Genomic DNA, 26,532 nt, shown 5'->3' with positions numbered 1-26,532 from the left:
TCATAAGGATGATACGTGACCTTAGATACATCACTGACATGTGGGTCATAGTAGAAAAATGTGTGTAAATGTGCTAAAAATGTAAACTGGGGTAGGCAGTACTTCCGTAACTCACATCATTGCTGTGTGAATACGTGTGGGTTGGATGATTAAGTGATTTAATGTTGCAGTAATTGGACCCATAACAGTACAGGGACAAATCGATAATGATAAGTCAGGATGTTTCTACCATGCTTAGGTGGAGGGAACTACTGCAGCAGAGCACGAAGGCCCTCTGAAACTGCTTACCTGAAGTAAGTGTGCCATGTAGTTAACCCTAGAAACTCCTAAATTCAGTCTCAATTCCCTTTGCAGAAAGAACAGGTTTCCAGTTGAGACCAGCTGCAGGATTGCTGTCTGCTCGTGACTTCCTTGCCAGCCTGGCATTTCGTGTCTTCCAGAGCACACAGTATATAAGGCATTTCTCGTCTCCTATGCATTCCCCAGAGCCGTAAGTTTGATGCACAATCCTGTCCTTCTGAATGTGTTGGGGATGATTCCCTTGGGAATGGCTCTGGAGCTCTATCCAGTAGTCCACAGAATGAAACAATTTGAGAAACTGGTAGCTGGAGAGTTAGAAGGGGAAGTCATGCATGAGAGGGTGTGGGTCTCTGTCTCTCTTGCAAAGTTGTCTGGGGAAGCAAAAGAATGGAGAATATCTGGTTTAATCTTTTCATCCTGCCTTCAGTTACCATCTGCTGGGGTTTGATTCCCTGCTGTGAAACTCTCCCAGTAAGTGCTGGCCAGACAACAGCAATTACATTTCATGAGAAATTACAAGTTCACACAGACACTTTTGTTGCATGCTGGGACAAAACACGGGCCTTTCAAAGATGTTGTGACATAGGAGACTAATGCCCGTGCCATCCCAAGTGAGACAATAGCCAAGGTAGTGCAGGGCAGCTGGTTCCCCATGGCAGAAGGGAATGCTCTGTCATGCTCCCTGCAGAGCCAGGCCAGGTATGCAGGCAGCTACTGCGGAGCAGCCCTCACACTAGCTCCCTTTGGGGGTCTATCGGCTAAAGTCCTTCATGGGAAGTTCATGTAGGGTAGGAAAAGAAACCTTTATTAAACATGAAGGTCACTTGTTTTCCAGAGACTGCTGCCATGAGTTGTTGGGTCATGTTCCCATGCTAGCTGACAAGGAGTTTGCCCAGTTCTCACAGGTAAGAAGTTTGTTCTGCTGGCTGTTTAGCCAACTGCTGTGGATAGCAGGCCAGACGTGCCCAAAGGCATGTAGCTCACTGTGCTTGAAACGCTATTTTAAGACTTGATTGTGCCTGAGTCGCAACCTCCAGGGGTGGTGGGCTAGCATTTACTCCAAGGGAGTGGTAGCACTACTCCCTGTGGACATTGTGTAAAAGGAAGGGCAGGCAGTGCTTGTGGGACTTGTCTGTGGGAGGGCCGTGTCAGTCTGCAGAAGGATGCCAGTGGAGCCTCTGCAGTGCTGCGTGTTTGAGTTGTACTGACTACGCTGTTCCCCTGTCTTCCTGTCCTACACCACATGAACCTAACCAGCAACAGCCATCGAGCCCCCAGGCTGGTTCTGTCTCTGGACGTACATTTTTATCTCACATGATACTTTAATTGTGTCCATCACCATGTCATTCATTGGAGTTGTTTTTCCTTTTACAGCTCACCAGATTCTGACAGCATTGCTCACACTAGTGAGGAGGCTCCAAAAAGCAAACAGGGCTTCTTTGTACAATAAGGGGCTATTTAGTATGAGCAGTCAATGTCAGACCAAGAGAACTCAATGACCTCGTATAATTAAAGACTTCAGAACTATGAATGTGCCTCAAAACCATAGCAGAGGAAAGAAGACAACTCGTATTCTAGGCTTATCAATCAGCTGCCAGAGTGGAAACTGGCAATAAGAGCAGAGGGGTTACATGATGTAGGTCCCTGTCAGAATATCTTAAAAAGAAAGCCAATTCACCTCATATAATGTGGTTCCCAGTTGTATTGACTTGGATACATGCCAGTTTCCATTTTGGTCATAAATATCGGTTATTATCAGATTCACATGAGTAGTACTTAAAATATCCTAGTGGTCTATAATTTATTCTAGAAGAAAACTCTTCAGTTCAGTTCAATACCAGAACTGAAGACACATTAGAAATAGTGAGATTATAGCCATTTCAAAACTTTCAGCTTTCCTCTTTTCCCATCTATAACACAGACTATACAACATGGGATCACCTTAAATGAATTTTCGCATTTCACTGTTTTTTTTCACAAAGTATTTTCACATTTGAAATTCACCCCATGAAAATTCTTTTTTGTTCCATTCAACATGAGACAATGAATGGTGAAAATGCCCTAATTTTGTTTGTTTGCTGCATGATATGGCTCCCGGGATAACTAAGAAGAGACATCTACAGATTCCTATTGTGAGAATAACAATTAACAGGCAGCACAGATGAGAGTAAACAGAATCCTCCCTGCACGGATCTGACCCACTCATAAGGGCTGTCAGAAAGAGAGACAGAAAGGTAATGGCAAAGATAAAACCCACCTTGCTGTCCTTCCTTCTCATGCCTCCCTATAAATCTCTGCCAGGGATACTCCAGCATTAAGGCAAGAGATAGTTAACTTTACACAGAGAATGCTGAGGATTAAACACTCATCTAATGTGGCTCCCAGTGGTATGTAGCTGGGGGCCAGGCAGAAGTAGGCATCCTGGAAGCCGTGGAAGGTCATTTTGGGTGACAAAAACAATGAATAGTTCATGCTATTCATGCTAGAAATAATGCGGTCCTCCCCCTTCCCCTCTTTCTCTCCCTTGGGCTGAATAATCACACTAGTGTAACACTGCCTGCTTGCTTACTTGCTTTAGGATATTGGACTGGCTTCTCTTGGATCATCTGAAGCGGAGATTGAGAAACTGGCCACAGTAAGTACAGATGGCAGTTTAACATCGGAGGCAAAACCCAAACGATTCACTGCATATCCCTTACTGTGCAGGGAAGGCTCTTCTCCAGTGTCTCAGATTAGCTACAAAAATGGGACCATTAGCAGGATTGTCTCTTCTCCTCATCCACAGGTTAGGGAGGTGCTGGAGCAGGGGCTGGAGTCCCTCTGGGAGAGCCCAGAAGCATGTGATTCCACCTGAGGAAATGCTTATACTTTTTACTTCTATAAGATTATATTGCTGAAGCAGAGTTTCTACAATTTCAGCCACAGGAGGGTTGCAACTCGCTTTCCAGATTTGCCTAATAGACTGGATACCCAATGTGATTCCTGCATTTTCTCCTACACAAGGTGTAGGGAATCATCAGAATTTGATTCACCCTGTATTCATCAATCTCACAAAATAGGTGAGCACTTAAAAGCAATTTGAGAGCAGGTACTGTCATTCAGTTCTAAGTCACTACGCTGTATACATCTGCCAGAACAACTCATGCAGCACCTTGCTGCCATCTTAACTTGTTCTGAAAGTGGACTGGAGGCCAGATGATTTCTTTTCTGATAATGACAGCCATTTCCCAGTGTTGATGATTTTTTCAGGGGAGGAGAGGAGCCTTACCCTCACCCAGCTGGGTGAGGCTCATTCAGGAAAGGGGGTGGATGGGAGGAGACTGTCACTCCTGAAATTCCTCACCCAGCCCATAGCCCCACTCATGGTGAAGTGGAATGAGGCACTGTGTGAAGGAGATTATGGCTCACCTAAAATCTATCTGCACATATCCATCCTTGGGTCAGGACTAGGTAAGTAGCAGTATTTTTAGAGTTCGGAGAGCAAAAGGTGCCAGTGCTGAATTTTTTGTAGCATCATCCAGGTCCTGGGCTGGTGATGTGAGGGGACTATGTGGGAAGAGGCAGTGACACGTCCACATTTCCTCTGCAATTTCCCCTCTCTGGGTCTAGAGGCTAGTAAGATTAAGATCCATGCCTTTGCTAGCGTTAAAAGAATTATAGGTCCCAGAGAGCCATTTTGCATCATTACCCAGGTCTTGGTGACTGGGTGAAGGCCAGTGGCTTACATAGCATTCCTCTGCAAGCACCCTTCCCTGACCCTGGACTGGCTAGGACTAGATTAGAGATTGGGTTAAGGTTTGAAGAATGATGGGTCTCATATCTGAAATTGTCATAGTATCATCTATGGTTTGGGGAGGTAGAATAAGGTCACCTTTTTGAAAGGGCTACCCGCAGTTCAGGATCTGTGAGAACACAATTTTGTAAGCACCATTCAAGTATTCTGAACAGTAAACATATTTGGGATTAACAACTCGATCTTCAACTGTTTAAAAGTTAGACATCTAATCTAGGATTATTGTTTGGGTTCCTTCACTAGAAAGCGAAGATAAAGAAGAACCTGTAATGTATTCGCTATCCTGACATAGATGTCTAACATAAATTCTTTTTTTTCCCTGGAAGCCCCTGCCATCCTCTGTTCATTATAAAGAGAATGTAGGTAACTACCTTAGGTGATATGACAGCATTTAAGCTAACTAAAAGTTTATTTAAAGAATCTCAACTTTGCTTGCTGCTATGGTCTATAACATTTGTAAGACAAACTTTAAAATGCCATTGTTTCATTCAGTCCCTGGACTGCTCTAAGCAGGTAGATCCATGCACAAGAGATGGGAAATTGCCAGTGTCCATGTTGTCCACAGAGTGCCATTACTACTGTGTCTTGTACCCTGTTAAAACAGTGAGAGCCGAAAGAACCTCACTAACTAAAAGCCAAATACAGGATATCTAAGGAAACACGAAAAAGAATTCCTCCTCCTCCCATGTCTCATTCTCCAGTCAAAAAGACCTTCTGCAAAATGAGGAGATACTCGAAAGACTTTTCACTGTGAAATAATAAGAATCAAGATTATTAACACAATAAGAATGCAGAATTATTAGCTGAACTGTAGAGAAAGCAGCTCAGGATTCTGCAGAAAGAAAGATCCTGGCATGCTGTTTCTTTAGTGGTAAATTTGCAGGCTAAAACCAAGTCATCAAAATTATAAGACATGTGAAAGAGAGTGGGAGAAAGAAAGAGAAAGAAAGAATGAGGCAGAACAGACAGAATAACATAGGGTTTCACATTATTTTACAAACTGCCTGCAGTTCTTTAAGAAGGGTGCTGAGAGTGCAATACTTATGGCTAAACTGAAGCCAAGGTCCAGCCCTGTGTATGAGGCAGCAAAGAGCTATGTGTCCCTAAAGGAACCTTGAAGACTTGTGACACAAAGCCATATTCTTGAAATGCCTCGTGTTTTCCATGTTTTTCTTTTGCACAACACCTATCCAGCTGCTCAGGGGTCAGACTGTGTCCAGAATTGGTCCTCCACTGTCCTTTTCCTTAGATGCTATAATAAGGGAAGGGCTAACAGGTTGGCAGAGCCAAGAGTTGCTTTTATCCCACTATTGTCCAGCAGGTAAAGGAAGTATGGTCCTAAGCATGCTTTATTGCAAGAAAAGCCCAGATGTTTCTTTATTTTCTACTGGAGCATGATAAAGATGTAATTGGCATAATCGTAAAGGGTACATTGCTGCTAAGGGATAAGTCATTCTTCAATTCTTCTGAATGCTATCACACAGACAAAGGAGGAGGGAAACTGTCCTTTCAAGTACCTTTCCTAGGGTCTTGAACCCTCTGTGGGGGTCTACCTGTCCTTCTGGGGACCATGGGTTGAAATCTGTCAGCTTCCACTGACTACAATGAAGCTCAGGGCTAAGGGGTTGCAGGGTAATTTGTAACATCTTCCAAAGAAAGAAGGGGGTAGGACTTTATGACTTTATTTACCCATGTAATTATCATTAGCAATTTTTTTTTTCTATTTTTTGGGGAGTGAGAATGGGAAGGATGGCAAATTTTGAAAAAATATATGTTATAATTTGTGTTATATATGTTGAGACAAAAAAAATTTCTTAAAATATACAACTATAAAATTTGAAGATACAAAGACATTAAGGAATAAGGATAAAAGGAAATTAAGGAAAAATGAAAAGCTTAAAAATGAACTGCCTGTTGAGACTGTTTTTCACAAGCTGTTCTTATTACCAGCTTTATTGGTTCACTGTGGAGTTTGGTCTCTGCAAGCAAAATGGATCGATCAAAGCTTACGGGGCAGGTCTGCTTTCGTCTTATGGGGAGCTTATGGTATGTGTCAAATGTATGGTATGTGTCAAATGTATGGTATTGAAAGATTTCTATAATCCAGCTTTCTGAACTCTCTGGTAAAAGCAAAATATTGGTTCCTCACATAAAACAATATGATTTAAGATACTGTTTTTTCTTTTGCAAAGAAATTTATTCTCCCTTCCCAGAAGCTACTGTGTAGGGGAAAAACTACTGTAGGATTGTACCTGTCTTCCACCTAAAGAGATGAAATGCAACGAAATCAACCATCCTATAAAGTATTAGCTTCTTACTGCTCCTGGCCACTAGTAATACGGTTGATGAACAGAAAACTCATGTACCTTTCTGAATTACTCACTAGAGGGCAATATTATGCCTATTACGAACTGCTGCTTCGTCCATGCCATTGACATTCATGTGCATATGAATCAGAAAGGCACTGTACTGACTGGACCAAATAAAGTGCGAAGAAACTGTAAACAGACTGACAAAAAGAAAATGCTTTAGTATTTTACATTCCTAAATACATTTCAAAACTACTCCCAGCTCGAGTTTTATGTAGATGAAAATCTGTGTACACAGGTTTGATACTGACCTGCCTGGACAGATTAACTGTGGAAAGAGGGACTGTACACCTTTACAGAAAGCTTATGGGTTTCCCCTCCTTTGGACAAACAGTTGATAGGGGAGATATTAATTTTTCATCATTTTCACAGAGCACTGAAGCAGATAATCAGTTTCTAAGTGTAAAAGCCCTAAACTGGTATCAGTAGGTCTCAATTGCTTCAGGCCATGCAGATACTGCATGATGTTTTGGAATGAGTAAGAGGCAGAGGAAGATAAAAAGCACTCTTTTCAAGCATTTTTATAAACCAGAAATCAATTTCTTCATGGGAGATATATTTTAAGCTTAACACATAGACACAACAGCCTAACAGCCAGCTACATGATACATTCACATAGAACGTGGCTGGATTAGCACAGCTTGGACTCCCATAACTGGAGATAGTTGGATTGTTATGACAATAAACATATTACAAAATTCTCCTAATGGTATACAGGTCAGCCCACTTCCCAGTCAATTGACAGAAGGAAGAAACAACATGTTAACATATCTCAAGCCATTTATAATAGGAGTCCCAACAGAGCTAACATATAGAAAGGGGAACCCTCCCAGACATCAACCTTCATTTTACCACCTGCTGAGTTCAGCATTGGTTTTCTCCCAACACTTGCAATTTGGAGGCTTTTGTGAGCAAACTGTGGTATATGATTTGCAGAGCTTTCTCTCTTGATAAGCTGAGAGATCTGCATGCTCATTAGCCCTCTAGAGAAATAAACATGCCTTCCTTTCTACATAACAACCTGATCTTGTGCCTCACTGCTCATGAACATGAGCCGAAGTGTGCTAGCACTATCGCAGCACTCATCTGTAGAACAGTGAAACGTATTGTTTTGAAACAGCAGATCAATGAGCTCCCCTACAAATTAGGCTCCAGTGCAATGCTTTTGGGTTACATGTCTATTTATGTCTATCTGTTCTAGGATAAGGCTGAAGTTACTGTTTTTCTGGGAATCCTTCAGTACTTGCTATATTCACAGCCAACACACAGGAAACCTAGGCTTGCTTTTATTTACCTGGTAAAACCAAAAAGGTCCAATGTCAAAGCACAGTTCAAGGCAACAGTTATTCTACTCTGCCTGCCTGAATACTTTATAGTTTTAAATCTAATGCATTTACATGTTAAACAGGGTACTAAAGGGCAGGGGTAATCTTGTCTCCGATACCTACGTAGCTTTCATAGTAATATGCACCACAGAATCTATCGCATATGTTACCTCAATGAGCTCCCCTACAAATTAGGCTCCAGTGCAATGCTTTTGGGTTACATGTCTATTTATGTCTATCTGTTCTAGGATAAGGCTGAAGTTACTGTTTTTCTGGGAATCCTTCAGTACTTGCTATATTCACAGCCAACACACAGGAAACCTAGGCTTGCTTTTATTTACCTGGTAAAACCAAAAAGGTCCAATGTCAAAGCACAGTTCAAGGCAACAGTTATTCTACTCTGCCTGCCTGAATACTTTATAGTTTTAAATCTAATGCATTTACATGTTAAACAGGGTACTAAAGGGCAGGGGTAATCTTGTCTCCGATACCTACGTAGCTTTCATAGTAATATGCACCACAGAATCTATCGCATGATGTTACCTCCTTTTTCTGTTTAATTTGATGTTACCTCCTTTTTCTGTTTAATTTGATGTTACCTCCTTTTTCTGTTTAATTTTGACACAGATGAAGGTAAAAGTCACATCAGAAATGCTCACTTTTGGTGGCTGGAGTTGAGTGAACCAGACTGGTGCTCTCTTTCCTCTCTTTCTACCCTTTTCTTCACCAGACACCAACAAGCTCTTCTGCTTTTGATTAAAGTAGTAGGCAAGAACTGCTTGTTCACAAAACTGTGCTATATAACAAAAAAATATAACTGCATCTCAGATTCCCTACCACTAAGGTTGACAATGGAAGCAGTAACTTTCCTTGAGTTGGTAAATGGTAGATTCTTGTAATTACTTTTATCATCAGTAGTTGTGGGGTAATGTTGCTGGATAAACTTTTAATACAGCTGGGTCCACCTAGGTCTTCATCCATCATTTTACTGAAATTACATGCAGATGTGAAAGCATTTATATTCAATAGGTAATGAAGAAAGATTACCCTCCTTCCGAAAGTGTGTCCATCTTGCATGTAACACTTAAGACAGTCTGAAGATGGGGAAGTAGTTCACCAGCCATGCTGCTATGTGCCCTGTACAATCCCTACGTGAGCTCTGCAAGTTCATCACAGTGCAGCTTTTGGGACAGCAGCTTAGTGGGTTCTGTGCACTTCACCTTGAGCATCTGAAACTTCTTGTACACAAATTAATTATATCCATGGCCTTAAGTGCTGAAGTTTCCTTTTATGGCTGACGGATTAATCTCTCAGATTTTTATTTGGAACAAAACTGAAACACAGAAACGTTTCCATTTAATCATTCCAGTCTGCATAAGCATCTGAGTCTAACTTCAGTATAGACAGTGGCAGTGTGAGTAAAGTGCTGAGGTCCTATGCCTAAGCACCTGCTAGCAACTTGAAAATGTATACCAACTGTTTCTTTTACAGCTGAAGAGAGGAAATATGTGTAGTGCAATATCTATTTCATAGAAGGGATTTTTCTAGAAATACTGCAGTGGCTAGGCAGTTTCGTTAGAGAAGATGAAGATTGGAAGATAGTGAGGGTCATGACAGCCTTCAGTTTCTTGCAAAACTCATTTTGCAGTCTTAGACTGGCTCTTGAGAAAGCTCTAGATAAGTTTTGCTACTGCTTGGGAGAAAGCCATTGTCTATCCCGATAATTATCTGCCAGTCTTCTCAGTATGGGCCCAGACGTGGGCGTGTGCATGGAGGCCCCAAACTCAATTCCATATCATTTAACTGATCAGCATATTTGGCACAGGCAGACTCACTGCAGCTCATGTGATGGAGGAGGCATGCTGCAGCAACCTGCGCAAAGGAGGGGTTTCCTCATCACTGAAGGCTTCTTAATCAGGAATAGCAGGATGATTTGGTCACTGAGGAAGCAATAAAGGCATGAGTTACTAAGGCTAGGTGGTTGGCTACAAGGAGATAACATCTAACCAGCTGGAGAGGGTGAGCAATAGTACATCCAGCTAATGTTATATGAGAACTTAGCATCAACAAGGAGCCTGGGAACATCCCTGAACTGCAGCCTGGACTGACTGTCTGTGGGTGTGTGACTGTAACCCAGGGAACCACATCCTGACTATGAAATCTTCAAAATGTTTTCCTCTTCTCCACAGCACCCACTCTGACCAGTTTGAACTCAGCTTCAGGTAGTTGTTTTCTGTGGGTGAGCTGATCCTGCCCAAACTCAGGGCATAACTTGGGAGAAAGGCAGAGGATGAGAGGTAGAGCTAGACGCCCTCTGCATGAGATGTGCACTTGAATCCATGTTACCTAACAAATCATTTAGTGACAGCAGCTAGGTATCGGAAGGGACAGGATAACCATACCCAAGTCTAAACTGAACAGTTGTAATGGGTCTGACTGCTGGCCAACCTTGCCTCCTCTGAACTGTAAGAATTCCTCCCCAACAGCTCTCGGTATTGCACTGTTTATTTCACTATATTGTCAGCTGTTCTACATTATCCAAAATGCTTCTCCTGTTAACACTCAGCTGGACTGTGTCCTACATACTGTAAAATCTTATGGCTCATACCACACTTCTGGCAGCACTCAGTGCTACATATGCTTTTCTTGCAGCACAACAAGTACTTAACTCGTAGAGGCCTTTAAGGCCATCCGGTTTCAAGCTGAACTTCCACTGAAATCAATGGGATTTCAGTTCGGCTTCAACACTGACAGCATAGCGGGACCCCTGTCAGGTTTTGAGTTTCTGAAATCTTTTCCCGTTGGTCCCCAGAGCTTCTAAGATTATAAGAGCAGCCTCATGTTTATGTATACCATCCATCTTAGGTTGTATGAGTGCTCTCCAAGGTTTATTCTTCAATTACACACTGCAAATGAAGAACAGGAAAAACACCATCTTTTAGCATTTTATATTCTTGTACTTTTTTTTTTTTTCCTCCTTCAAAAAAGCCCTGTATTAATTTCTGCACCAGTTCTGCAGCAAATTGGCCTACTGGTTAAGGCAAGCCTCCAGTGATGGAGAGTTCAGGCTCAGTTCAGTGAAATATCTAAAAATGTGCTTAAGGGAACTGTCTGAATTTTTCTAGTCAGCAGATTGAGCTGAAAGTCTTGTGCAGTGTCACCCACTCTTACCAGTTATTTACAAGTACCATGGGAGTTGGCATTTGGATCATAAAATAGTGAAGGGAGCCTCTGAAGACTGGGGAAGAAGAGAGAAAGACAAACAGGCAGATCTCAAAGAAGGGGTGGGTACTAAAAGACGGTCCCTCAGTGGATGGGCCCCCCTGTCCAGGCTGAAGGTAGAAAGAAAGGTCTCAACGTTGACTGGGATGAGTTGCCTTTTTCCTTTTTGTTTTTACTCAGGACGCTTCACCAAGGAAACTCGGCACTCACCGACGTGGCCAATTGGAGGCCAAACCAGCTTTTAGGCACATCTACGGTGCAGTTCAAATGTCACTGGAGCTGAGCTAGCTTTAAACTGTTTCACTTGGGTGTCAGGGGCAGACAAACTGTGCAGGAACTCACTTTAAGCCTGAGCTGTGCTGCCTTCCCAGGAGCCTGTGCAGGTACTAAACAACCAACACCAATACCTACGCAATCACACTGTCACCAGCTCTGCTGTTGGCTGGTTTAAAGGTATCCCCAGTATGTGTAAACAAATGATAGATGTGCCTATGGACTGCAGTGTGGACATAAGTGGCTTTCATAATCCTCCTGTCTGCCTGAGGGGACAATGTAGAAGAACCTGAGAAGAACATACAGAAGAACCTCTGCAGGCTTAAAACACAAACACGCACACACAGAGTATAGTGCATATTTATATCTTGGGTTTCAGGGAAGCTTTTAGGCTGCTTAACTGGCATGGGAGCTGTGCAGAAAATACCAGGAGCATTCTGTCTGTTCTTCAGTGCAGCAGGAAATGTGAGATTTTTGACATGGGCTGGGGACTTTGAAGTAGTGTTGCACAGGACCGTGAATCTTCTATGATACAAGTTGAAAAAAGCAGCATGATATTATTTTTTCTTCTAGATATTCAGGTTTTTTGGGGTGGCATAAACTTTCCCCTTCCTGTCTGAGAACGTGGTTATGGTACCCAATCGTACATCACTGTAATACAGGAAATAGATCTTTCTTTTTTTTTTTTTCTTATTTTTAAAAATTATTTATGGTTTATTAACTGCTAATTATGAAAAGCAGCTTTCACCTGTGAAAGAACAGAACTTGATATTACCTTTAACTATTCCACAAAGAGCATTTCACAGCCCAGTAGGCATTAATTCTTGCTATGTTCATTCACCTGCTCTAACCTGTGTTGTTCCCATTACAAAGTATGCTTTATCAAACGAGCCAGAGTACAAGCCTTTTGATCCAGAAATGGCTGCAGTTCACCCCTATCAGGATCAAGCTTTCCAGCCTGTCTATTTCATAGTAGAAAATTTGGAAGATGCCAAGGCCAAGCTTCAGTAAGTAAAGTGTTTGTGGGTATTTTCATTGAGGGGGGCACACCGGCTTGAATCCTAATCTCAAATACATCTACCACTACTGCAATAACCATGTCAGGCTATCTCACTGCACACTTCATCTGCACAGTGGCTTTTTTACAACAAATTTAAACATGAGACTGTTTATCTCAGAAAAGCTTCATAGAAAATCATAACTATATATTGTTATGCCCTGTCCCATGCTTCATCTTAGCAATGCCTCATTTTAGCAACTTCTGAAGTAAATGCTGTAACTGAATAATGAGAGTAGAGCGCAATCCCACAGTTGGGGCGCCTATGTGCTAGTCCGTACAAATAGGAGGTCGTGAAGAACTGATTTACCCAAGGTCAAACGGAAATTTTATAACAGACTCAGGAATTAACATGGATCAGCAGGGGGCTTAAAAACAAGATTGCCTTTCTCTTCTGATTATATCTGTACAAGAATGCAGAATCAGCATTCACAGGCAATCTAATTTCTACAAAGTAGCTGACTGCAACCTAAGTAACATTATTTCAAATTAGCTTGAGGTGTTTCTAAATGCATTTCTTTGACTGTGTTATGTAATGCAGTAAGGATTTTTAAACAATTTTTTTTTTTAAAGTAAGCAGGGTTTAAATTCTGGCCTTCATCTCCAACAGTTAGAACAACATGACCAATTCTGGCTGGAGGCAGGAGGCTGGCTGTGGAGCTACTGGGGAACTTGTAGGAGCTGAAATGAGGAATTTATTAGAGGAAGAGAACCTGGGCCAGACTTTTTCCCTACTCCTGCCACCTCTTCCCCAGAAGCACTGTCTGCTGGGGTTATAGCAATGGCAAATTAGGCCCCTCATTTTAAATTTGAAGGTTCACATTAAATTATTAATGCATGTAAAAACGTGGCTGAGAACTCACTGGTGGAAGAGAGAGGACTTTCAAGAGCATTTGACTCAGGCAAACCTGAAAAGAACTTACAAGGACAAGGAATACACCGTTCTCAGACTTGAAGCTTTTTCATACATTTTTTCAAGATAGTTGCACAGCCAAAGCTGCTCAAAATAACCAAAGGCACAGGAATCTGTCAGAACGGAAAACATAAGGCAACATCAGTACAGGGGGTTCCTACCAGCATGTACTTAATGGAAACATTGTCGAAAATGGCAAGCAATCATGTTTTTTCTTTTAATAGAGACAGCAAAATAGCCCAGGATGCCTAGTATCGACAGGGTTTTAGAATTTTACTCAGAAAGAGCTACTCCAGGTTATTTCTTGGAAGTGAAGGCGGCAGACATGCTGTGTTCCTGCATTCCTCAGCTTGTGGTTGTAATAACTCTGAATTGTGTTAATGTAGAGCTGTAAGAGCACAGACGGGTCTGAGCCAGCCATGCTGAAAAGCAGGCACTGCAGATCTTTTGGGCTGCAAGTAGTTCAGCCGTGGGGAGGATGTACTGCACCAGACAACGTTAACGAGTAACAGTGAGGAGGTGTCACAGCAGCCTCTGCTCCATAGCCCACATGCTGAGGAATAGTAGTCCATGCCTACATACTGAGAAATGCAGTATGTAGGTTTTACACTTAGAGAAATGGCTTCTGAAATAGCAGCTCTGTCTTCTTCCCCCACAGAAACTACGCGATGAAGATCAAGAAGCCTTTTTCTCTGCACTATGACCCATTCACCAGCAACATAGAGGTTATGAACACACCTCAGAAAGTCAAGAGGGCACTCCATCAAATGAAAGAGGAACTGAAAAACCTCTGCTTGGCCCTTGAAAACCTCTCTTAAAACTACAGCAGTACATCTCACCTGGCACTGAGATACTTGTAGACGATTCCAGCACTTGAAGATTTAGTGATGAAGTTGTAGTTGCATGCAAAATCTTTAACCCACAAAACAGCTCTGTCAAGCTAATCTTTTCAGTGTAATTTAGGCTGCTGACTTAGTAACATTAAGGAGTTCCTATTGACTATGTTTCAATGACAAACAAGACCAAATTACTCCAATTTTTGGTAGGTGATATGAGCTACAGCTGTTTGGAGTGTATTTATCTGTTACTATCGGACTCTTACGGGTTTTTTATTCACCTGCCACCTTTTCAGGTTATCTGTCACAAAATAGCCCAGTAACTCTTCAGCCACACAGTCTTTCACTTGCTGCTTAAATGACATGATCACAATCTTTTAGGTTGGCTAGCTGCCTACAGTTAGCAGTCCTTGCAGCTAGCTCATTTCTGCTAGCAATTACTACCAGCTATTGTGCTCACAAACTATGAATGGTTCCCTTACAATGTGCAATGCAAGAGTTTGTAAGAGGAACCCTTTACTTCTGCTCACTATTTATTTTTTAGACACTCATCTCATTCAGTAGCCTCCAAATATGGCAAAATAATTTCCTGTCATATTTGAGATCACAGAATATTTGTCCCTTGGCTAAAAAAAGGCAGAAAACAATAGGCCCATGATACTCTGGCTCTGTCACATACAAAGATGCTTAATTTGAAAGGGAAATTTGGATTCTGGGATAGAAATTTGGGTGTAAGGAAGGATTTTCAAAGAAGCCTTTAAGAAATAGAATCCCATTGTTTCTTCATGGGATTCGGATACTCCTGGAGACTTTTAAAAATCTTTGTTTCTTATTGATGTCACAATGATTGTAGTAATAACCAAAAGGCCAAATCTATGGAACATCTAGTGGAAAACCTAAGATCAACTACTAGCAGCCATATAGCCTTGCTATGGAAACAATATCAGATATGTGCTCCAACTCATCTTGCCTCCCTGTCCAGTTGCTCTCTGAGATGTGTCTGAAATTTATCTACAGTCTGCAGGTCGCATTTCCCAGAATCAATCCCATAATTGCCTTTTCCAGACTTTCATGCTCTTCGTGTCCCCTTCCTTCCTCTACCATCCACAAGTACAGACTAGTTCAGGAAAGGAAGACGAGGGTCATGCCTAGAAGGATTCCCTCTCCTCTTAGCAGCAGTGCAAACAGATGGGGTCGATGCAGGTTACAGGTATGGCATAGGCAGGGGCAGTGTGGATCTCATGGCTCAAGCTGGGTGACAGTGATCCACAAATGTCAAGGCAGATTTATCCTGCACAGCTTAGAAGCTCTACTTATTTTTTCAAAAGTATATTTAGCACGTGGCAGACAGCAAGCTTGTCCACTGCTATCCAGTAACTGTCAGTGTACATGGTCTGAACTCTGAGGTAAATGTGAGGTGGTTTGGCTCTTGATGGAAAAGGAGTCATCATCTCTGCCTTAACTGGTCACTGTGGGATACGAGCATGCACACAGAAAGTCACAACAGAGCAATTCACATGCTGTTACTTCATACAGAGCTTATCTCACTGTAATTTGTCCATGTGCCAGGCTCTAAAGAAACTGTCTTATTGAAAGTTAATGGGATTTTGTCTCTTAAATCTTCATGTCTATAAGCACTTCAGAAAATTTTCCCATGGGCAGTAATGGAGTATTCAAGATCTGGGGAGCTGCTGCAACTGCTCCATTTTATTAAAATGTGGTGATGCCTGAAAAATTTGGAAGTATCTTGGCAAAAATGGCTCTGAGACTCCTTCCTCTCAACAGCAGGAACATCCCAAGTTCTTTCTTTTTTTTCATTTAAGTCCAGGATTCTTCTATTCTACTCCAGGAGAACACTTGCATATCATAAACCCTGTTTTGCTAGAGATTCAGACCGGGACAGAGCTGAAGTGAGTTCCTTTGCTTCCAGTATATTTCTGCTGCGATGGAGGATGATCTTTCAGCAAACTTTTATGGATTTAATTCTACTTATCCTGCTCATACACACACACACAAATACCATTTCTCTTCAGAGCAATTTGCTTTGTTACATATTGTAATAATTTATCTGTCTACTTCCTGCCAATTGGTGCATAGGCAAAAAATGCTTGATAGCTCACAACAGATTGTTTTCAAAAGTATTATTTTCATCAATCAGTTGTTTTACAGTGAAAATTGAACCATGTGCTCCAGTTTTGTGTGTTTTCTTTTTCTTTCTTTTTAAGTGGAAGATAATGCCAGAGCGGAAGAGCTATCAAAATATTTTCTATAGATGGACTCTGTAGGCCATAGGGTCTTTTTCATGTATTCCCTCTGAAACGGTTGAATGTGGAGTTTAAACTTGAGTTTGGCTATTGCTCAGAACAGACCTATATTTGGAAGAAATGAGAGACCTGATGGATTTGTTTTGCCCAAGGCCTCACACTTTCCTTGGAGGGACTCCAGGCCCGCCCACACACCCTTGTCTTTTCCAGTTCCTGTAGCAAGGAGAGAAAAAGAAACCATTTGGAGCCAGATTCTCCCACCCTTACACACGTTGAGTAGTACCTGATCTCTCGAGCAATCCCAGCGAGAGTACTGAGCCTATTTAAGGTGCTGTACATAGACAATAAGAGCAGGATTATCAAAACCTCTGCGGGTGTAAGTGCTTTTTTATTGTCTTAATGACAGACAGCCAGCATACACGGCTAGGGTAGGCTCCAGTGAAGCTTAGCAAAGCTTCAAAAGTAATGAATTTGGCTACTTGAACTTTTAAGAAGCATAAACATTTTTCCAAAGGAGGCAAATCTCTCCCTCCTTACTCAGGCGAAACCTACCCCAGAATAGCCATGTTCGACACTCCCCTCTAAGGAGGTCCAAATTCTTCCCTTCTGATTCAGTGTAGTGACAAAGCAAAAGCCTTCAGGGTTACATCCTTACAAGGTACACTGGTCATGCTGCTCTTCCAATATTCATTCTTTCATTTCCAGAAGCCAAGAAGTACCTCATACTCCTGTCAGTCTAAGGCAGGGGTGATGGGGAAGGCAGTGATGGGGCCTCCTGATGAAAATAACGGCACAGAGGAAAAAGCACCAACCAGTAAAAATATGTCTTTTTGTCAGTTTGCATTTCAGCAGTTTCACATTAATCTTGCACAAGAAGGCTCCAAAGCCAAGTAAAACACATCTTGTGACTTGAAACTGAACTGATGAACTCCCCATGGGTCCTTTGCTTATCCCGATAAACTTATTTTTCCTAGATGGAGTGCATTTAGAACAAAATAGTATATGTTATTAAATCTGTATTGTGTTGTTCTGTTATACATGGGAGAGTTAGTAAATTCAGTTCGTGGGTTTGGGTTTGTTTTGTTTTTTGGCTAACCAAGTCTGTCCCCTACCAATTTTGGTCCACCTTCAAGCCTCCAGCTGCTTCACTGCTTCCCTGCAGATTTACTAGGGATGCCAAGGGTACCACTGTGTAAGGAGAATAGAGAGTTATGCAATTTGGGGAATTTGGCAGGACAGGAAGAGGAAATTTAGGCAGGCCTCCCACCCACTCCCATGAGAAATAGTATTGTATTACAAGGCAGAGCTGTCATTCTCAGAAAGGCCTTCTCAATCACTTCCCTCTCATTCCCTTAACATTTCAACCTTTATACTACCTGGTGAATGTAAACATTACTTAACCAATTAAAGAAATACCAGAGGAAAGGAAAAAGAAAAAAGGAAAAAAAAAAGACCTTCCAAGAAAGGAGACTTCATTACACTCAGTCCTCCTTCTCTCTCCTGATCCATGAAGGAAGAAGCAAACAAAAAACCCCCAAACTTCCATGGAAATGATAGTGTATTCCTGAAGAAACCTAAAACATTAAATTGTTCCATGTACAACTACACACATGAAGATCACCTTACACCCACCACTGAAATGCCATAACATACCCAGTAAATCATGACCATCAATTAACCACACACAGAAATGTTACATGATTGCTTGAGGCAGGAAATGAAGCTACCAGGAAAAACCCTCCGGTAGCTTTGCCTTATGCACATACTGCAAAAACAGAAGGTTCTCTAGAGCCTGCTTCTGTAGATATCTTACAGCATGGAGAAATTCCAGCTGGCAAAGAAACAGAGGGGTATATACATACATCCCTAGTAATCTCACCCACCACTAATCAGGAGTTTATACGTGGGCTTTGAGATTTAGTTAGAGGACATTACTTTGCAGCATTCTTCAGCTGGCGCATGATCAGAGGTTGGCAGAAAGGGTTACTGGCTGTATCGTATTAAATATACATTAACTTTGGGTAATGCTGGTGGCTGAGGCCCAAAGTGAAAGCAAATCTCTGGCACTCTCTCCCACCACAAGAATTCCTCAGGGGAAAGAAAGTCAGACTAGAAAAGGAGTCTGGCTGACAACTGGCAGAGCAAAGGGACAAGGAATGGAAAGGACCGGTAGATAGGCCTAAAACATATTTGTTTTGCATATGCTGTTTCATTATATTTGAGAAACATTTCTGTTTGAAAGGGAGCTTTTTAGCATGAAGGAGGAAAGTTTGTACCTGTAAGAGTGTAGAGGACTCGCGGTCAGTTAAGACTTTTTAACTGTGCCTGAGGAGTGTTAGCCTTAGATAAAGGCATTTACTTTCAGCATGGGGTACAAAGGTTAGAAAGTAGAAAGGGGGTCTTTGGGAAAGAGATTTTACATGGTGTGGGAAAGCTGAAGCTGACCAGGCCAAGGCCTGGTCTTGCTGCCCTGCAAGACACAAAAGTCCTATATTTTGAGCGAAGGCTACCTTAGGAGGGGAAAGCGAACAGCTGGCCAAGCTCTGCCCCTCCAGCAGAAAACTGTAAAATTGTTATTGCTATAGCTGCATGCTAGGTGCTGTCTTCTACCCTGCTCAACTAGTTTGTCAAGAGTTTTCTTTTTTCCATTTATTTAAAATGTTATTTATTGATCCTTTTGACTTGTGTTTGCAAATGGGGAAAATTAGGTCACTGAACATGAGGAAGTTCAATATTGTTTTCCCAGGGTTTTGGGTGGAACTTGAGCAACAAATGGACTCTCTGAAACTTAAACCTGGCCCTTGCTGAAGGCAATTAAGACCTGGCAAAATGGTTACATTTGGGTAAAAGAGATGACAGCTACCGCTTGATGTATCCAAACCAAATCTCTACCCCCATCCACAACCAGTAGTGTTAGTCTTCAAGGTACGTCTTTCACAAAATTACCCATAATAGAGTTAAACATAAACTACTAAATATAAAACATAGCACATAACACCTGTCAGGTACAGTAACTAGAAAAATCCTCCAGTTTGGAAGTTCAGTATCTGAACTGGCTGCTTTGTAACAATTTTGGATACCATTTACAATTATGTGCCCTATTTCAGCTGTCGCTGAAGTTGTGGAGTTTGAGCATGGCGTGCAATAAAGCAGGATACACTGTTGACTTTAGTGAAGCCAGTTTGACTGATCCCACTTACAGACTCTGAACCAACAGCAAAATTTCTGTTGAGCAGGCTAATAGCTAAAATGTGGAAGTAAAAATAAAGGATCCATTTACAGTCATATCACTGTGCAGCATTTAGTACTTTCCTCTTATATTTACTGACAGAGAAAAAAACCCCCAACTATCAGTATTATAGAAATATTCCTTGAAGTGGTAGACTGGCACACTTCAAATACTCTGACATAAATAGACAATTATAATGAACTCATAGAAGGAAAATATCTATTAATTTGTTAATTAACAAATGCTGTCTTTCAAAAACATCTCACAAGATGACACAGATGATCATCATTATGTTTTGTAAAAGAGTGTTAGAAACATTCTCAATAGAACCCGTAAAAAAAGAAAAAAAGGCCTGTTTTTAAGTATTTCCTGAATGAATCCCAAAACTGATGGGTTAGAAATGGAATGTGTGTTGGATGATGATATGAATTTTGTACAGTGTTTAAGTCTTGTACTTCAGACATTTCAATTTGGTTCTGACTCTTGCATTAGTTCATATTTCTTTGTTTAAATCTGAGTAAACAAAATTATTTCACTCGATTCTTATGTCTCTAATGTCCTACAAAGGCAGGCTTTGTAACCGAATCTGAATTTTAGCCCCCATTATGAAACATTGTGTTAGCTGCAGGGAGCTTGAGGAGGAAGGAGTTTCGTAAATGAAACTTGCTAGGCACTGTTGCTTGTTGTAACTTTCTTCCAATTACCAATTTTTATCCCTGGGCAGGAAACAAGTCAAAGGTTACCAGAATGGGCTTTCTATTACAAATGTATCATCCAATAGTGCTATCAAGTGCATACAGTTTGGTAATAATTCCACCCCATCACTAATGTGGTAATGGCTTTATGAGGATATTGCCTGTTTGGGTTGTGGCCAAACATTCCAGCACATTTTCTCAGTACTTTGTGATACATCATTAGTTTCTGCACTGCTATCTTACTTGGTTAAATGGAGTTAAAGATAGATAAAAAAAGAAATTTGGGTGCAGAAAATTGACTTTCCTATTGCCTTGACATCTCTATTTGTCCATATCAGGACCAGTCAGGAACCAGACTGAAAACATGAAGCAAAGAAACAATGATGTCATTATGCAGAAAACTAGAGAACACCTCACTCTTACTACTTAAATGGCAAAGATGGGCTGTACAACGACTTTCCTGAGTAATTTCTGCAAATTGTTCTTCGCATTCTAGCAGTTTACTAAAGCCTTTAGGTGCTGACTAACAGCTGAAGAAACTGAAGTTATTACAGAGGACTGTCGGGCACAGTATGATTCCCACTGATGGCTTAGCTCTGCATCCTAAGCTGATGTAAAATGGTATTACACCACCAGTTTCAGAAGAGCTATCTTAGGCTATGCTACATAGCCCACTATGTTGCCTGAGAATTCAGGAAAGGAATTTCAGGTTTTGTACTTTCTAATAGATCAGTTTTGAGATTATGGAATCCTGTTTATATTTGTGTGCAAGACAGAGTAAGGTAAATTATGTAATTTAGGAAACATGGAGCAAGAAGAAATATTTTTTTACATAAGGAACCCAATTCAGAGAAGTGAAGAAGAATGTACTCTCATAGCCGAGGGCACCAACAAAACCCAGCAAGAACTGTTTTGCTCCGAATTCCTCCTACAACACCATCGCAGAGTCTTCTGCTAGCAATTTCTCTCCAGAGAAACAGATTCAGCATTTGTCACATTACCAGACTTCCACCCTCAGTAAAGAAGTTGTTATTTTCTGCATGACATGAAAATCTTTCACTAGCAAGATCTCGGTAGATGAAATTAATACGTCTGTAAGATTAAGGTCTTTGGTACACAACCCATTTCTCCATGGCATGTCTGCTATTTCACAGTATTGGTCAGTGGAAAAGAGGAGCAAAAGGACAGCAGGTGAGCATAAACGGGAGAGAGTCCTAGATTCATGATAGTCCTGTGTAGCAATTTTGCTGTGCTTGAGGCAGAGCAAGGGGTGAAGGATCTAATCCTGAATTAAAGGACCACTCTTCTATAGAGCTGGAGTGGAAGAGCACCTGCAGTGCATTTACTGCCCCTCATGCCCTAAGCTTATCCTGTGCTTCTGCCACACCAAAAAATAATATATATACTTTGGTTTTCCCCATCTCCTTGTAAGACAGAAGCTGGGGCCAGAAGGGAGCTGTGATGCTTCAATAAGTTTCTTTGGGCAACAGGAGAAGTAGGGCAGGGAAAAGTGCTGAAGAGAGTACGAGGACTTACCCGTGTCCCACAATACCTGTGGGCTGAATGTTATCCTGAGAGCAGAATCAAAAGATAGAAATGTTTTTCCTCTCTCTGCCAAAAAGGGAACAAGAAGCTGTACACAGGAGCATTGCTCCTGTCAGAACCGTGTCTGGAATAATGAATATGTTACTGAACAGAATCACAGAGGCTGGAAGGGACCTCTGGAAATTGTCTAGTCCAACACCCTGCTCAGAGCAGGATCAACTAGAGCAGGTTGCTCAGTATTGTGTCCAGTCAGGCTTTGAACATCTCCAAGGACAGAGACTCCACAAGCTCTCTGGGCAACCTGTTCTAGTGTTTGACCACTCTCACAGTAAAAAAGGCTTTTTATATTTAAATGGAATTTCCTGTATTTGAATTTGTGCCCATTGCCTCTTATCCTTTCACAGGATACTGCTGAGAAGGGTCTGTCTCTACCTTCTTTACTCTCCCCATCAGGTATTTATACACATTGATAAGATCCCACTGAGCCTTCTCTTTTCCAGGCTGAACAGTCCCAGCTCTCTCAGCATCTCCCTGTATGTCACATGCTCCAATCTGTAAATCATCTTCATGGTCCTTCATTAGACTTGCCCCAATATGTCCATGTCCTTATACTGGGGAGCCCAGCACTGGCTGCAGCACTCCAGATGCGGTTTCACCAGTGATGAGCAGAAAGGAAGGATCACCTTCCTCCATTTACCTGCAACAGTCTTCCTAATGCAGCCCAGGATGCTGTTGGCCATCTTTGCCTCAAGGGCAGATTCTTGGCTTATAGTCAACGTTGTTCACCAGTACCCCCAGGCCAGCAGGCCTTTTCTGCCAAGCTGCTTTTCAGCTTGTGGAAAAGCACAAGCCTCAGCCTGCCCCTGGTGCATGCGGCTAATCGTCCTCAGGTGCAAGATTTTGCACTTTGCTGAGTTTCCTGAGATTCCTGTTGTCCTATTTCTCCAGGCAAGAAGTCAGTGAGTTCCTCAGCCTTTTTGATGACCCCATGCAGCAGCATGCCTACATTTCCCCCAGTTTTTTGCTGCAGATATACTTGTAGAAGCCTTTCCTGTTGCCCTTTACATCCCTCACCAGATTCAACTCCAGCTGGGCTTTGGTTTTCCTAACCTCATCCCTGCATGATATAATGTGTCTATATTCCTTATGGGAGATCTGAAACTAATTCCACCTCTTGCATGTTTTGGGGTTTTTTTATGTTCGAGGTTTGTCTGGAGCTCCTTGTTTCATCCATGCAGGCCTCCTGCTGTCTTTCCTTGGCTTTCTGCATGTCAGGATGGACCATTCTTGAGCTTGAAAGAGGCGATCCTGGAAAAAACGCTCAAATTGTCTTAGGAAAATGTAGAGAATGGGGGAGGTGAGACGGAAGGAAAGCAGAAAGAATTCTACTGCCTACCATTACGGGAATCTGTAGTCATGTTAGAGACCCAACTTCATGTGCTTGCTCCAGTGGACACCTAATTTACCACGCAAAGAAAACTACTCTAACAGAAGAGCAATTGAGGAAGGCTTGTTCTGTAATATCAAATAAACTGGGTTTTTTGGACATGTTCTCTGGATGTGGAAAGCCTCAGTTTGATTTTGTGTAACATCAGACCACAGAGAGAATTTGGCATCAGTATAAATCTGGATCTCTAGCCTATTGACTAACAGGAGGCTCAGTCCTCCCAAAAGCTTTTGCCTTCAGCCATGTAAGACCCAAATCAGACCACGCCAATCATCTTTGGCATGTAACTAAGATGTCTGATTAACAGTTGTTTTTCAAATCCCTCTGTAGTTCATGTGTGAGAAGGCACATCAGACAGTACACCTCCTCCTGATCGTGCAGACCTGCAGGGGGATTCTTTCAGTTTTAGGGAAAAGGAAGATAAGGTTTTGAATACACCTTTTTCTCTTGGAATCTGTTAAGTGCAACAGAGCACTTCATCCTAATGGGATGAAGAGGCTACCAATAATATTCTTATTAATAACATATTCAGTAACTGAACTTTTAGGTGGTGTTCTGATTTTTATTCTTCCCCAAAACACAGCATTGAAATGCAAGAGAGCTGCTGTAATCCCAGCATGTGGAGAGAAGACCATGGAGGAGTTGGGACTCCAAGGTAATACACTACCAAAGGACTTGTCAGTTGAGCTAGCAGGTAGAAGACAGACAAGGAAGCTGCAAGTAGCTCTGAGGATTGCGGTTGAGAGCAGGCAGATCAGAGGAGTTGTCTATATAAAAGCATTGGTACTCTAGTATCATAGGAACATGATTTCATTCCTACTTGCTTCTCTCTACATCCTAGAGGAGAATCAGACTGTCATATCCCTTTGCAGGATACCCTTCACCTGCTATCAAACTTCAGAGCTCCAGCAGATTTTCACAAGCTGTTTGGCTTCTGTTGGCTGCCCAGATCCTGAACTGGCTCAGTCTGGAGGATTAGGACTATATTGTCCTTGTCAGCTAGACTACCCACAGTCACCTTCCCAACCAGTGCTGTGTTTACTTCAATATGGACAGCTGAGTGTCGAACCGCTCAGTGCTATTTACCTTTTGTCCACAAGGTGGTAGCGCAGCATTAGCATTAATGTAAACATGGTGGCTCGCTTAACTTTTGCCCAGTTAACCTGACAGACTCCTACTACTGGACGAATGTTGACAATCTTCTTCCTTTTGTTAACTTTCTAATTAAAGAACAGCGTGATATATTAGGCCAAAGACACATACACCAGGATAGTAAATATTTGTGAAAATAAAGAAGAGATACAGAAATCTATTCCATGCCCAAAAGGGCTATTTGGAAAGAATGAGTGGTAGGGATAAAACCATGTAGCCCAGCTTTGAGATTTTGACTTGTTTCCAGAACTGGTGAGGCCAGATATTATCAAATGCTGCTCAAGGGTGATGAAAATGGCTGGGCTGCAGTAGCCCCTAAGCCCACACTTGAGAGGCTCTCTGGCTGCAAATTGTGGCATGGTAGAACTTGTCCTTTCAAGGCCCACCAGAACCCATATCTAGCAGCTTGTAGGACCATATGTTGGTCATCTCTTTAGTGAAATATTTAGGCTCTTTTCTAAAGCCGGTTTAGGTTATAGTTTTGCCTTTGGCAACATGACTGCTAGCTTCAGACAGTCCCACCTACAACCTCCTCCCACTTTCCACTGCTCATTGCTGCCCGCCACACCTGACAGCATGACTATGACAGATCAGGAAACTACTTCGACATTATTATTCTTTCCCTTACACATACTGCTTTTTTCCAACCAAATTTCAGAGGTCTAGGTCACAACACAGGCTCATGAATGGTTGTGCTGCCACTAATGAGAAGACATTGTGCTTGCAGCAGAGGGTCAGGAGTGTGAAGGAATACATTAAACTGGAGTTAAGCCCATGAACACTTTTTATCATGGACCTGTGGCTGTAGTTCCCCATGGTGAATTAGCTCTCTTGCCAGGATTTGTGTCTTATTTTTCAGTCTGTTGTACTAAGTGAGGTAAAATGTCCTTTAAAATATGTATTTCACATTAATGTTATGGAGATCACTACTTAGAAAGTTACTTAATAGTGAAATATTTGTTAATTTTTCATACTGTTATTACAATATAGCCAAGTTAATGAACACCTCATGAGGATTCATACATGCTCAAAACCTCTTCATACTCTTAGGTCACAAAATAAAAGTCAGTTTGAGAGTGATTTTTAGTAGTCAGTCTTCTGTTCAACAGAAAATCAGAGCATTCATATAAACCCTTTGAGCTGACATCCTACCCCCAGTGACTCGTACTCAATCCTGGGATACGTAAACTAATCAAGTAGTGATTTTTGCTGGAGAGGAAGGGGTAGGAAGAGAGCTTTATCTCCTAATTAGTGTGGTCTCTATCTTCATATTACATCATAGTTAGTGCTGATTAACTAAGGCATTCTCTAGACTGCATAATTTGATATCTCCTTTAGCAGGTTACCAAACAAAGTGGCTCTAACCTCAAACCCAGGCTGCTAGGCTTCTTACCCAGGGTTGAAAGGACAGAATGTATTAGTGTCAAAGAGATCAAAAGAAGGTTTTCAACCTAGTTGGTACCAGAACCTAGTGCTGGAACAAAATTCCCTTGTTTGAGTCTATTCACCAGTAATTCTAGGTGGTCTCCCATCAAAGTGCTGGAAAGTCCTCCTTAGTGTCATAGTGACTGCCCACAATCCTTACAAACAAGACAAAGTGTTGCACAAACTACTCAGGCTCTTAGTTCCCAAGGGCATTAGTACATACCATGGATCTGACTATAATTCTTCATTTGTTACTGTAACTGTAGTAGGAGGCCTTTATTTATGTCAGAGTACCCTTATAGTGTGCTGATAAAGTATTATGAAGTATTCCAAGGAATGGACATAGCTGTCTCCAAGAAATGGAACTGCTGTTCCAGTCTAGTTAAACTATCCAGTTGAGTGAAAACACTGATATTGATGGAAACAGTTTTGCCAGTATGTTCATGCCACCATTGGGGATCTCACGCTCCTGACAGACAGAGCCTGGCAGGAATTTGGGGCATAGATGGGGCCTAGATCAAATGAACAATTTGGAGTTAGAAACATATAGCAATGATCCTTTCAAAATGCTTTTATTTACAGAAACATTCAACTGAAATAAAGTCTCTTAACAGGAGGTCTTGATTACTTTTCCATTTCCAAACCACACATCATAATGGGGATGGAATGTGGTTACCATAAATTGTT

At 41.7% G+C, this 26,532-nt stretch overlaps 1 protein-coding gene across 1 annotated transcript in view; it reads left to right on the top strand.

The window, feature by feature from the left end:
* LOC103906503 (tyrosine 3-monooxygenase) overlaps positions 1-14,070 on the top strand; it is a 33,875-nt gene extending 19,805 nt beyond the window's left edge. Inside the window, exons 7-12 of the mRNA XM_009288418.1 lie at positions 355-490; positions 1,136-1,205; positions 2,879-2,935; positions 6,044-6,139; positions 12,156-12,289; positions 13,911-14,070. Coding sequence (XP_009286693.1) covers positions 355-490; positions 1,136-1,205; positions 2,879-2,935; positions 6,044-6,139; positions 12,156-12,289; positions 13,911-14,070 — 653 coding nt within the window. The remainder of the gene's footprint in view (positions 1-354; positions 491-1,135; positions 1,206-2,878; positions 2,936-6,043; positions 6,140-12,155; positions 12,290-13,910) is intronic.
* The last annotated feature ends 12,462 nt before the right edge of the window (positions 14,071-26,532 follow it).

Source organism: Aptenodytes forsteri, unplaced genomic scaffold, assembly GCF_000699145.1.
Source record: "Aptenodytes forsteri isolate BGI_AS27 unplaced genomic scaffold, ASM69914v1 Scaffold56, whole genome shotgun sequence".
Lineage (NCBI taxonomy): Eukaryota > Metazoa > Chordata > Aves > Sphenisciformes > Spheniscidae > Aptenodytes > Aptenodytes forsteri.
The sequence above is the reverse complement of the archived record's forward strand: the minus strand, read 5'-3'. Positions and strand labels throughout refer to the sequence as shown.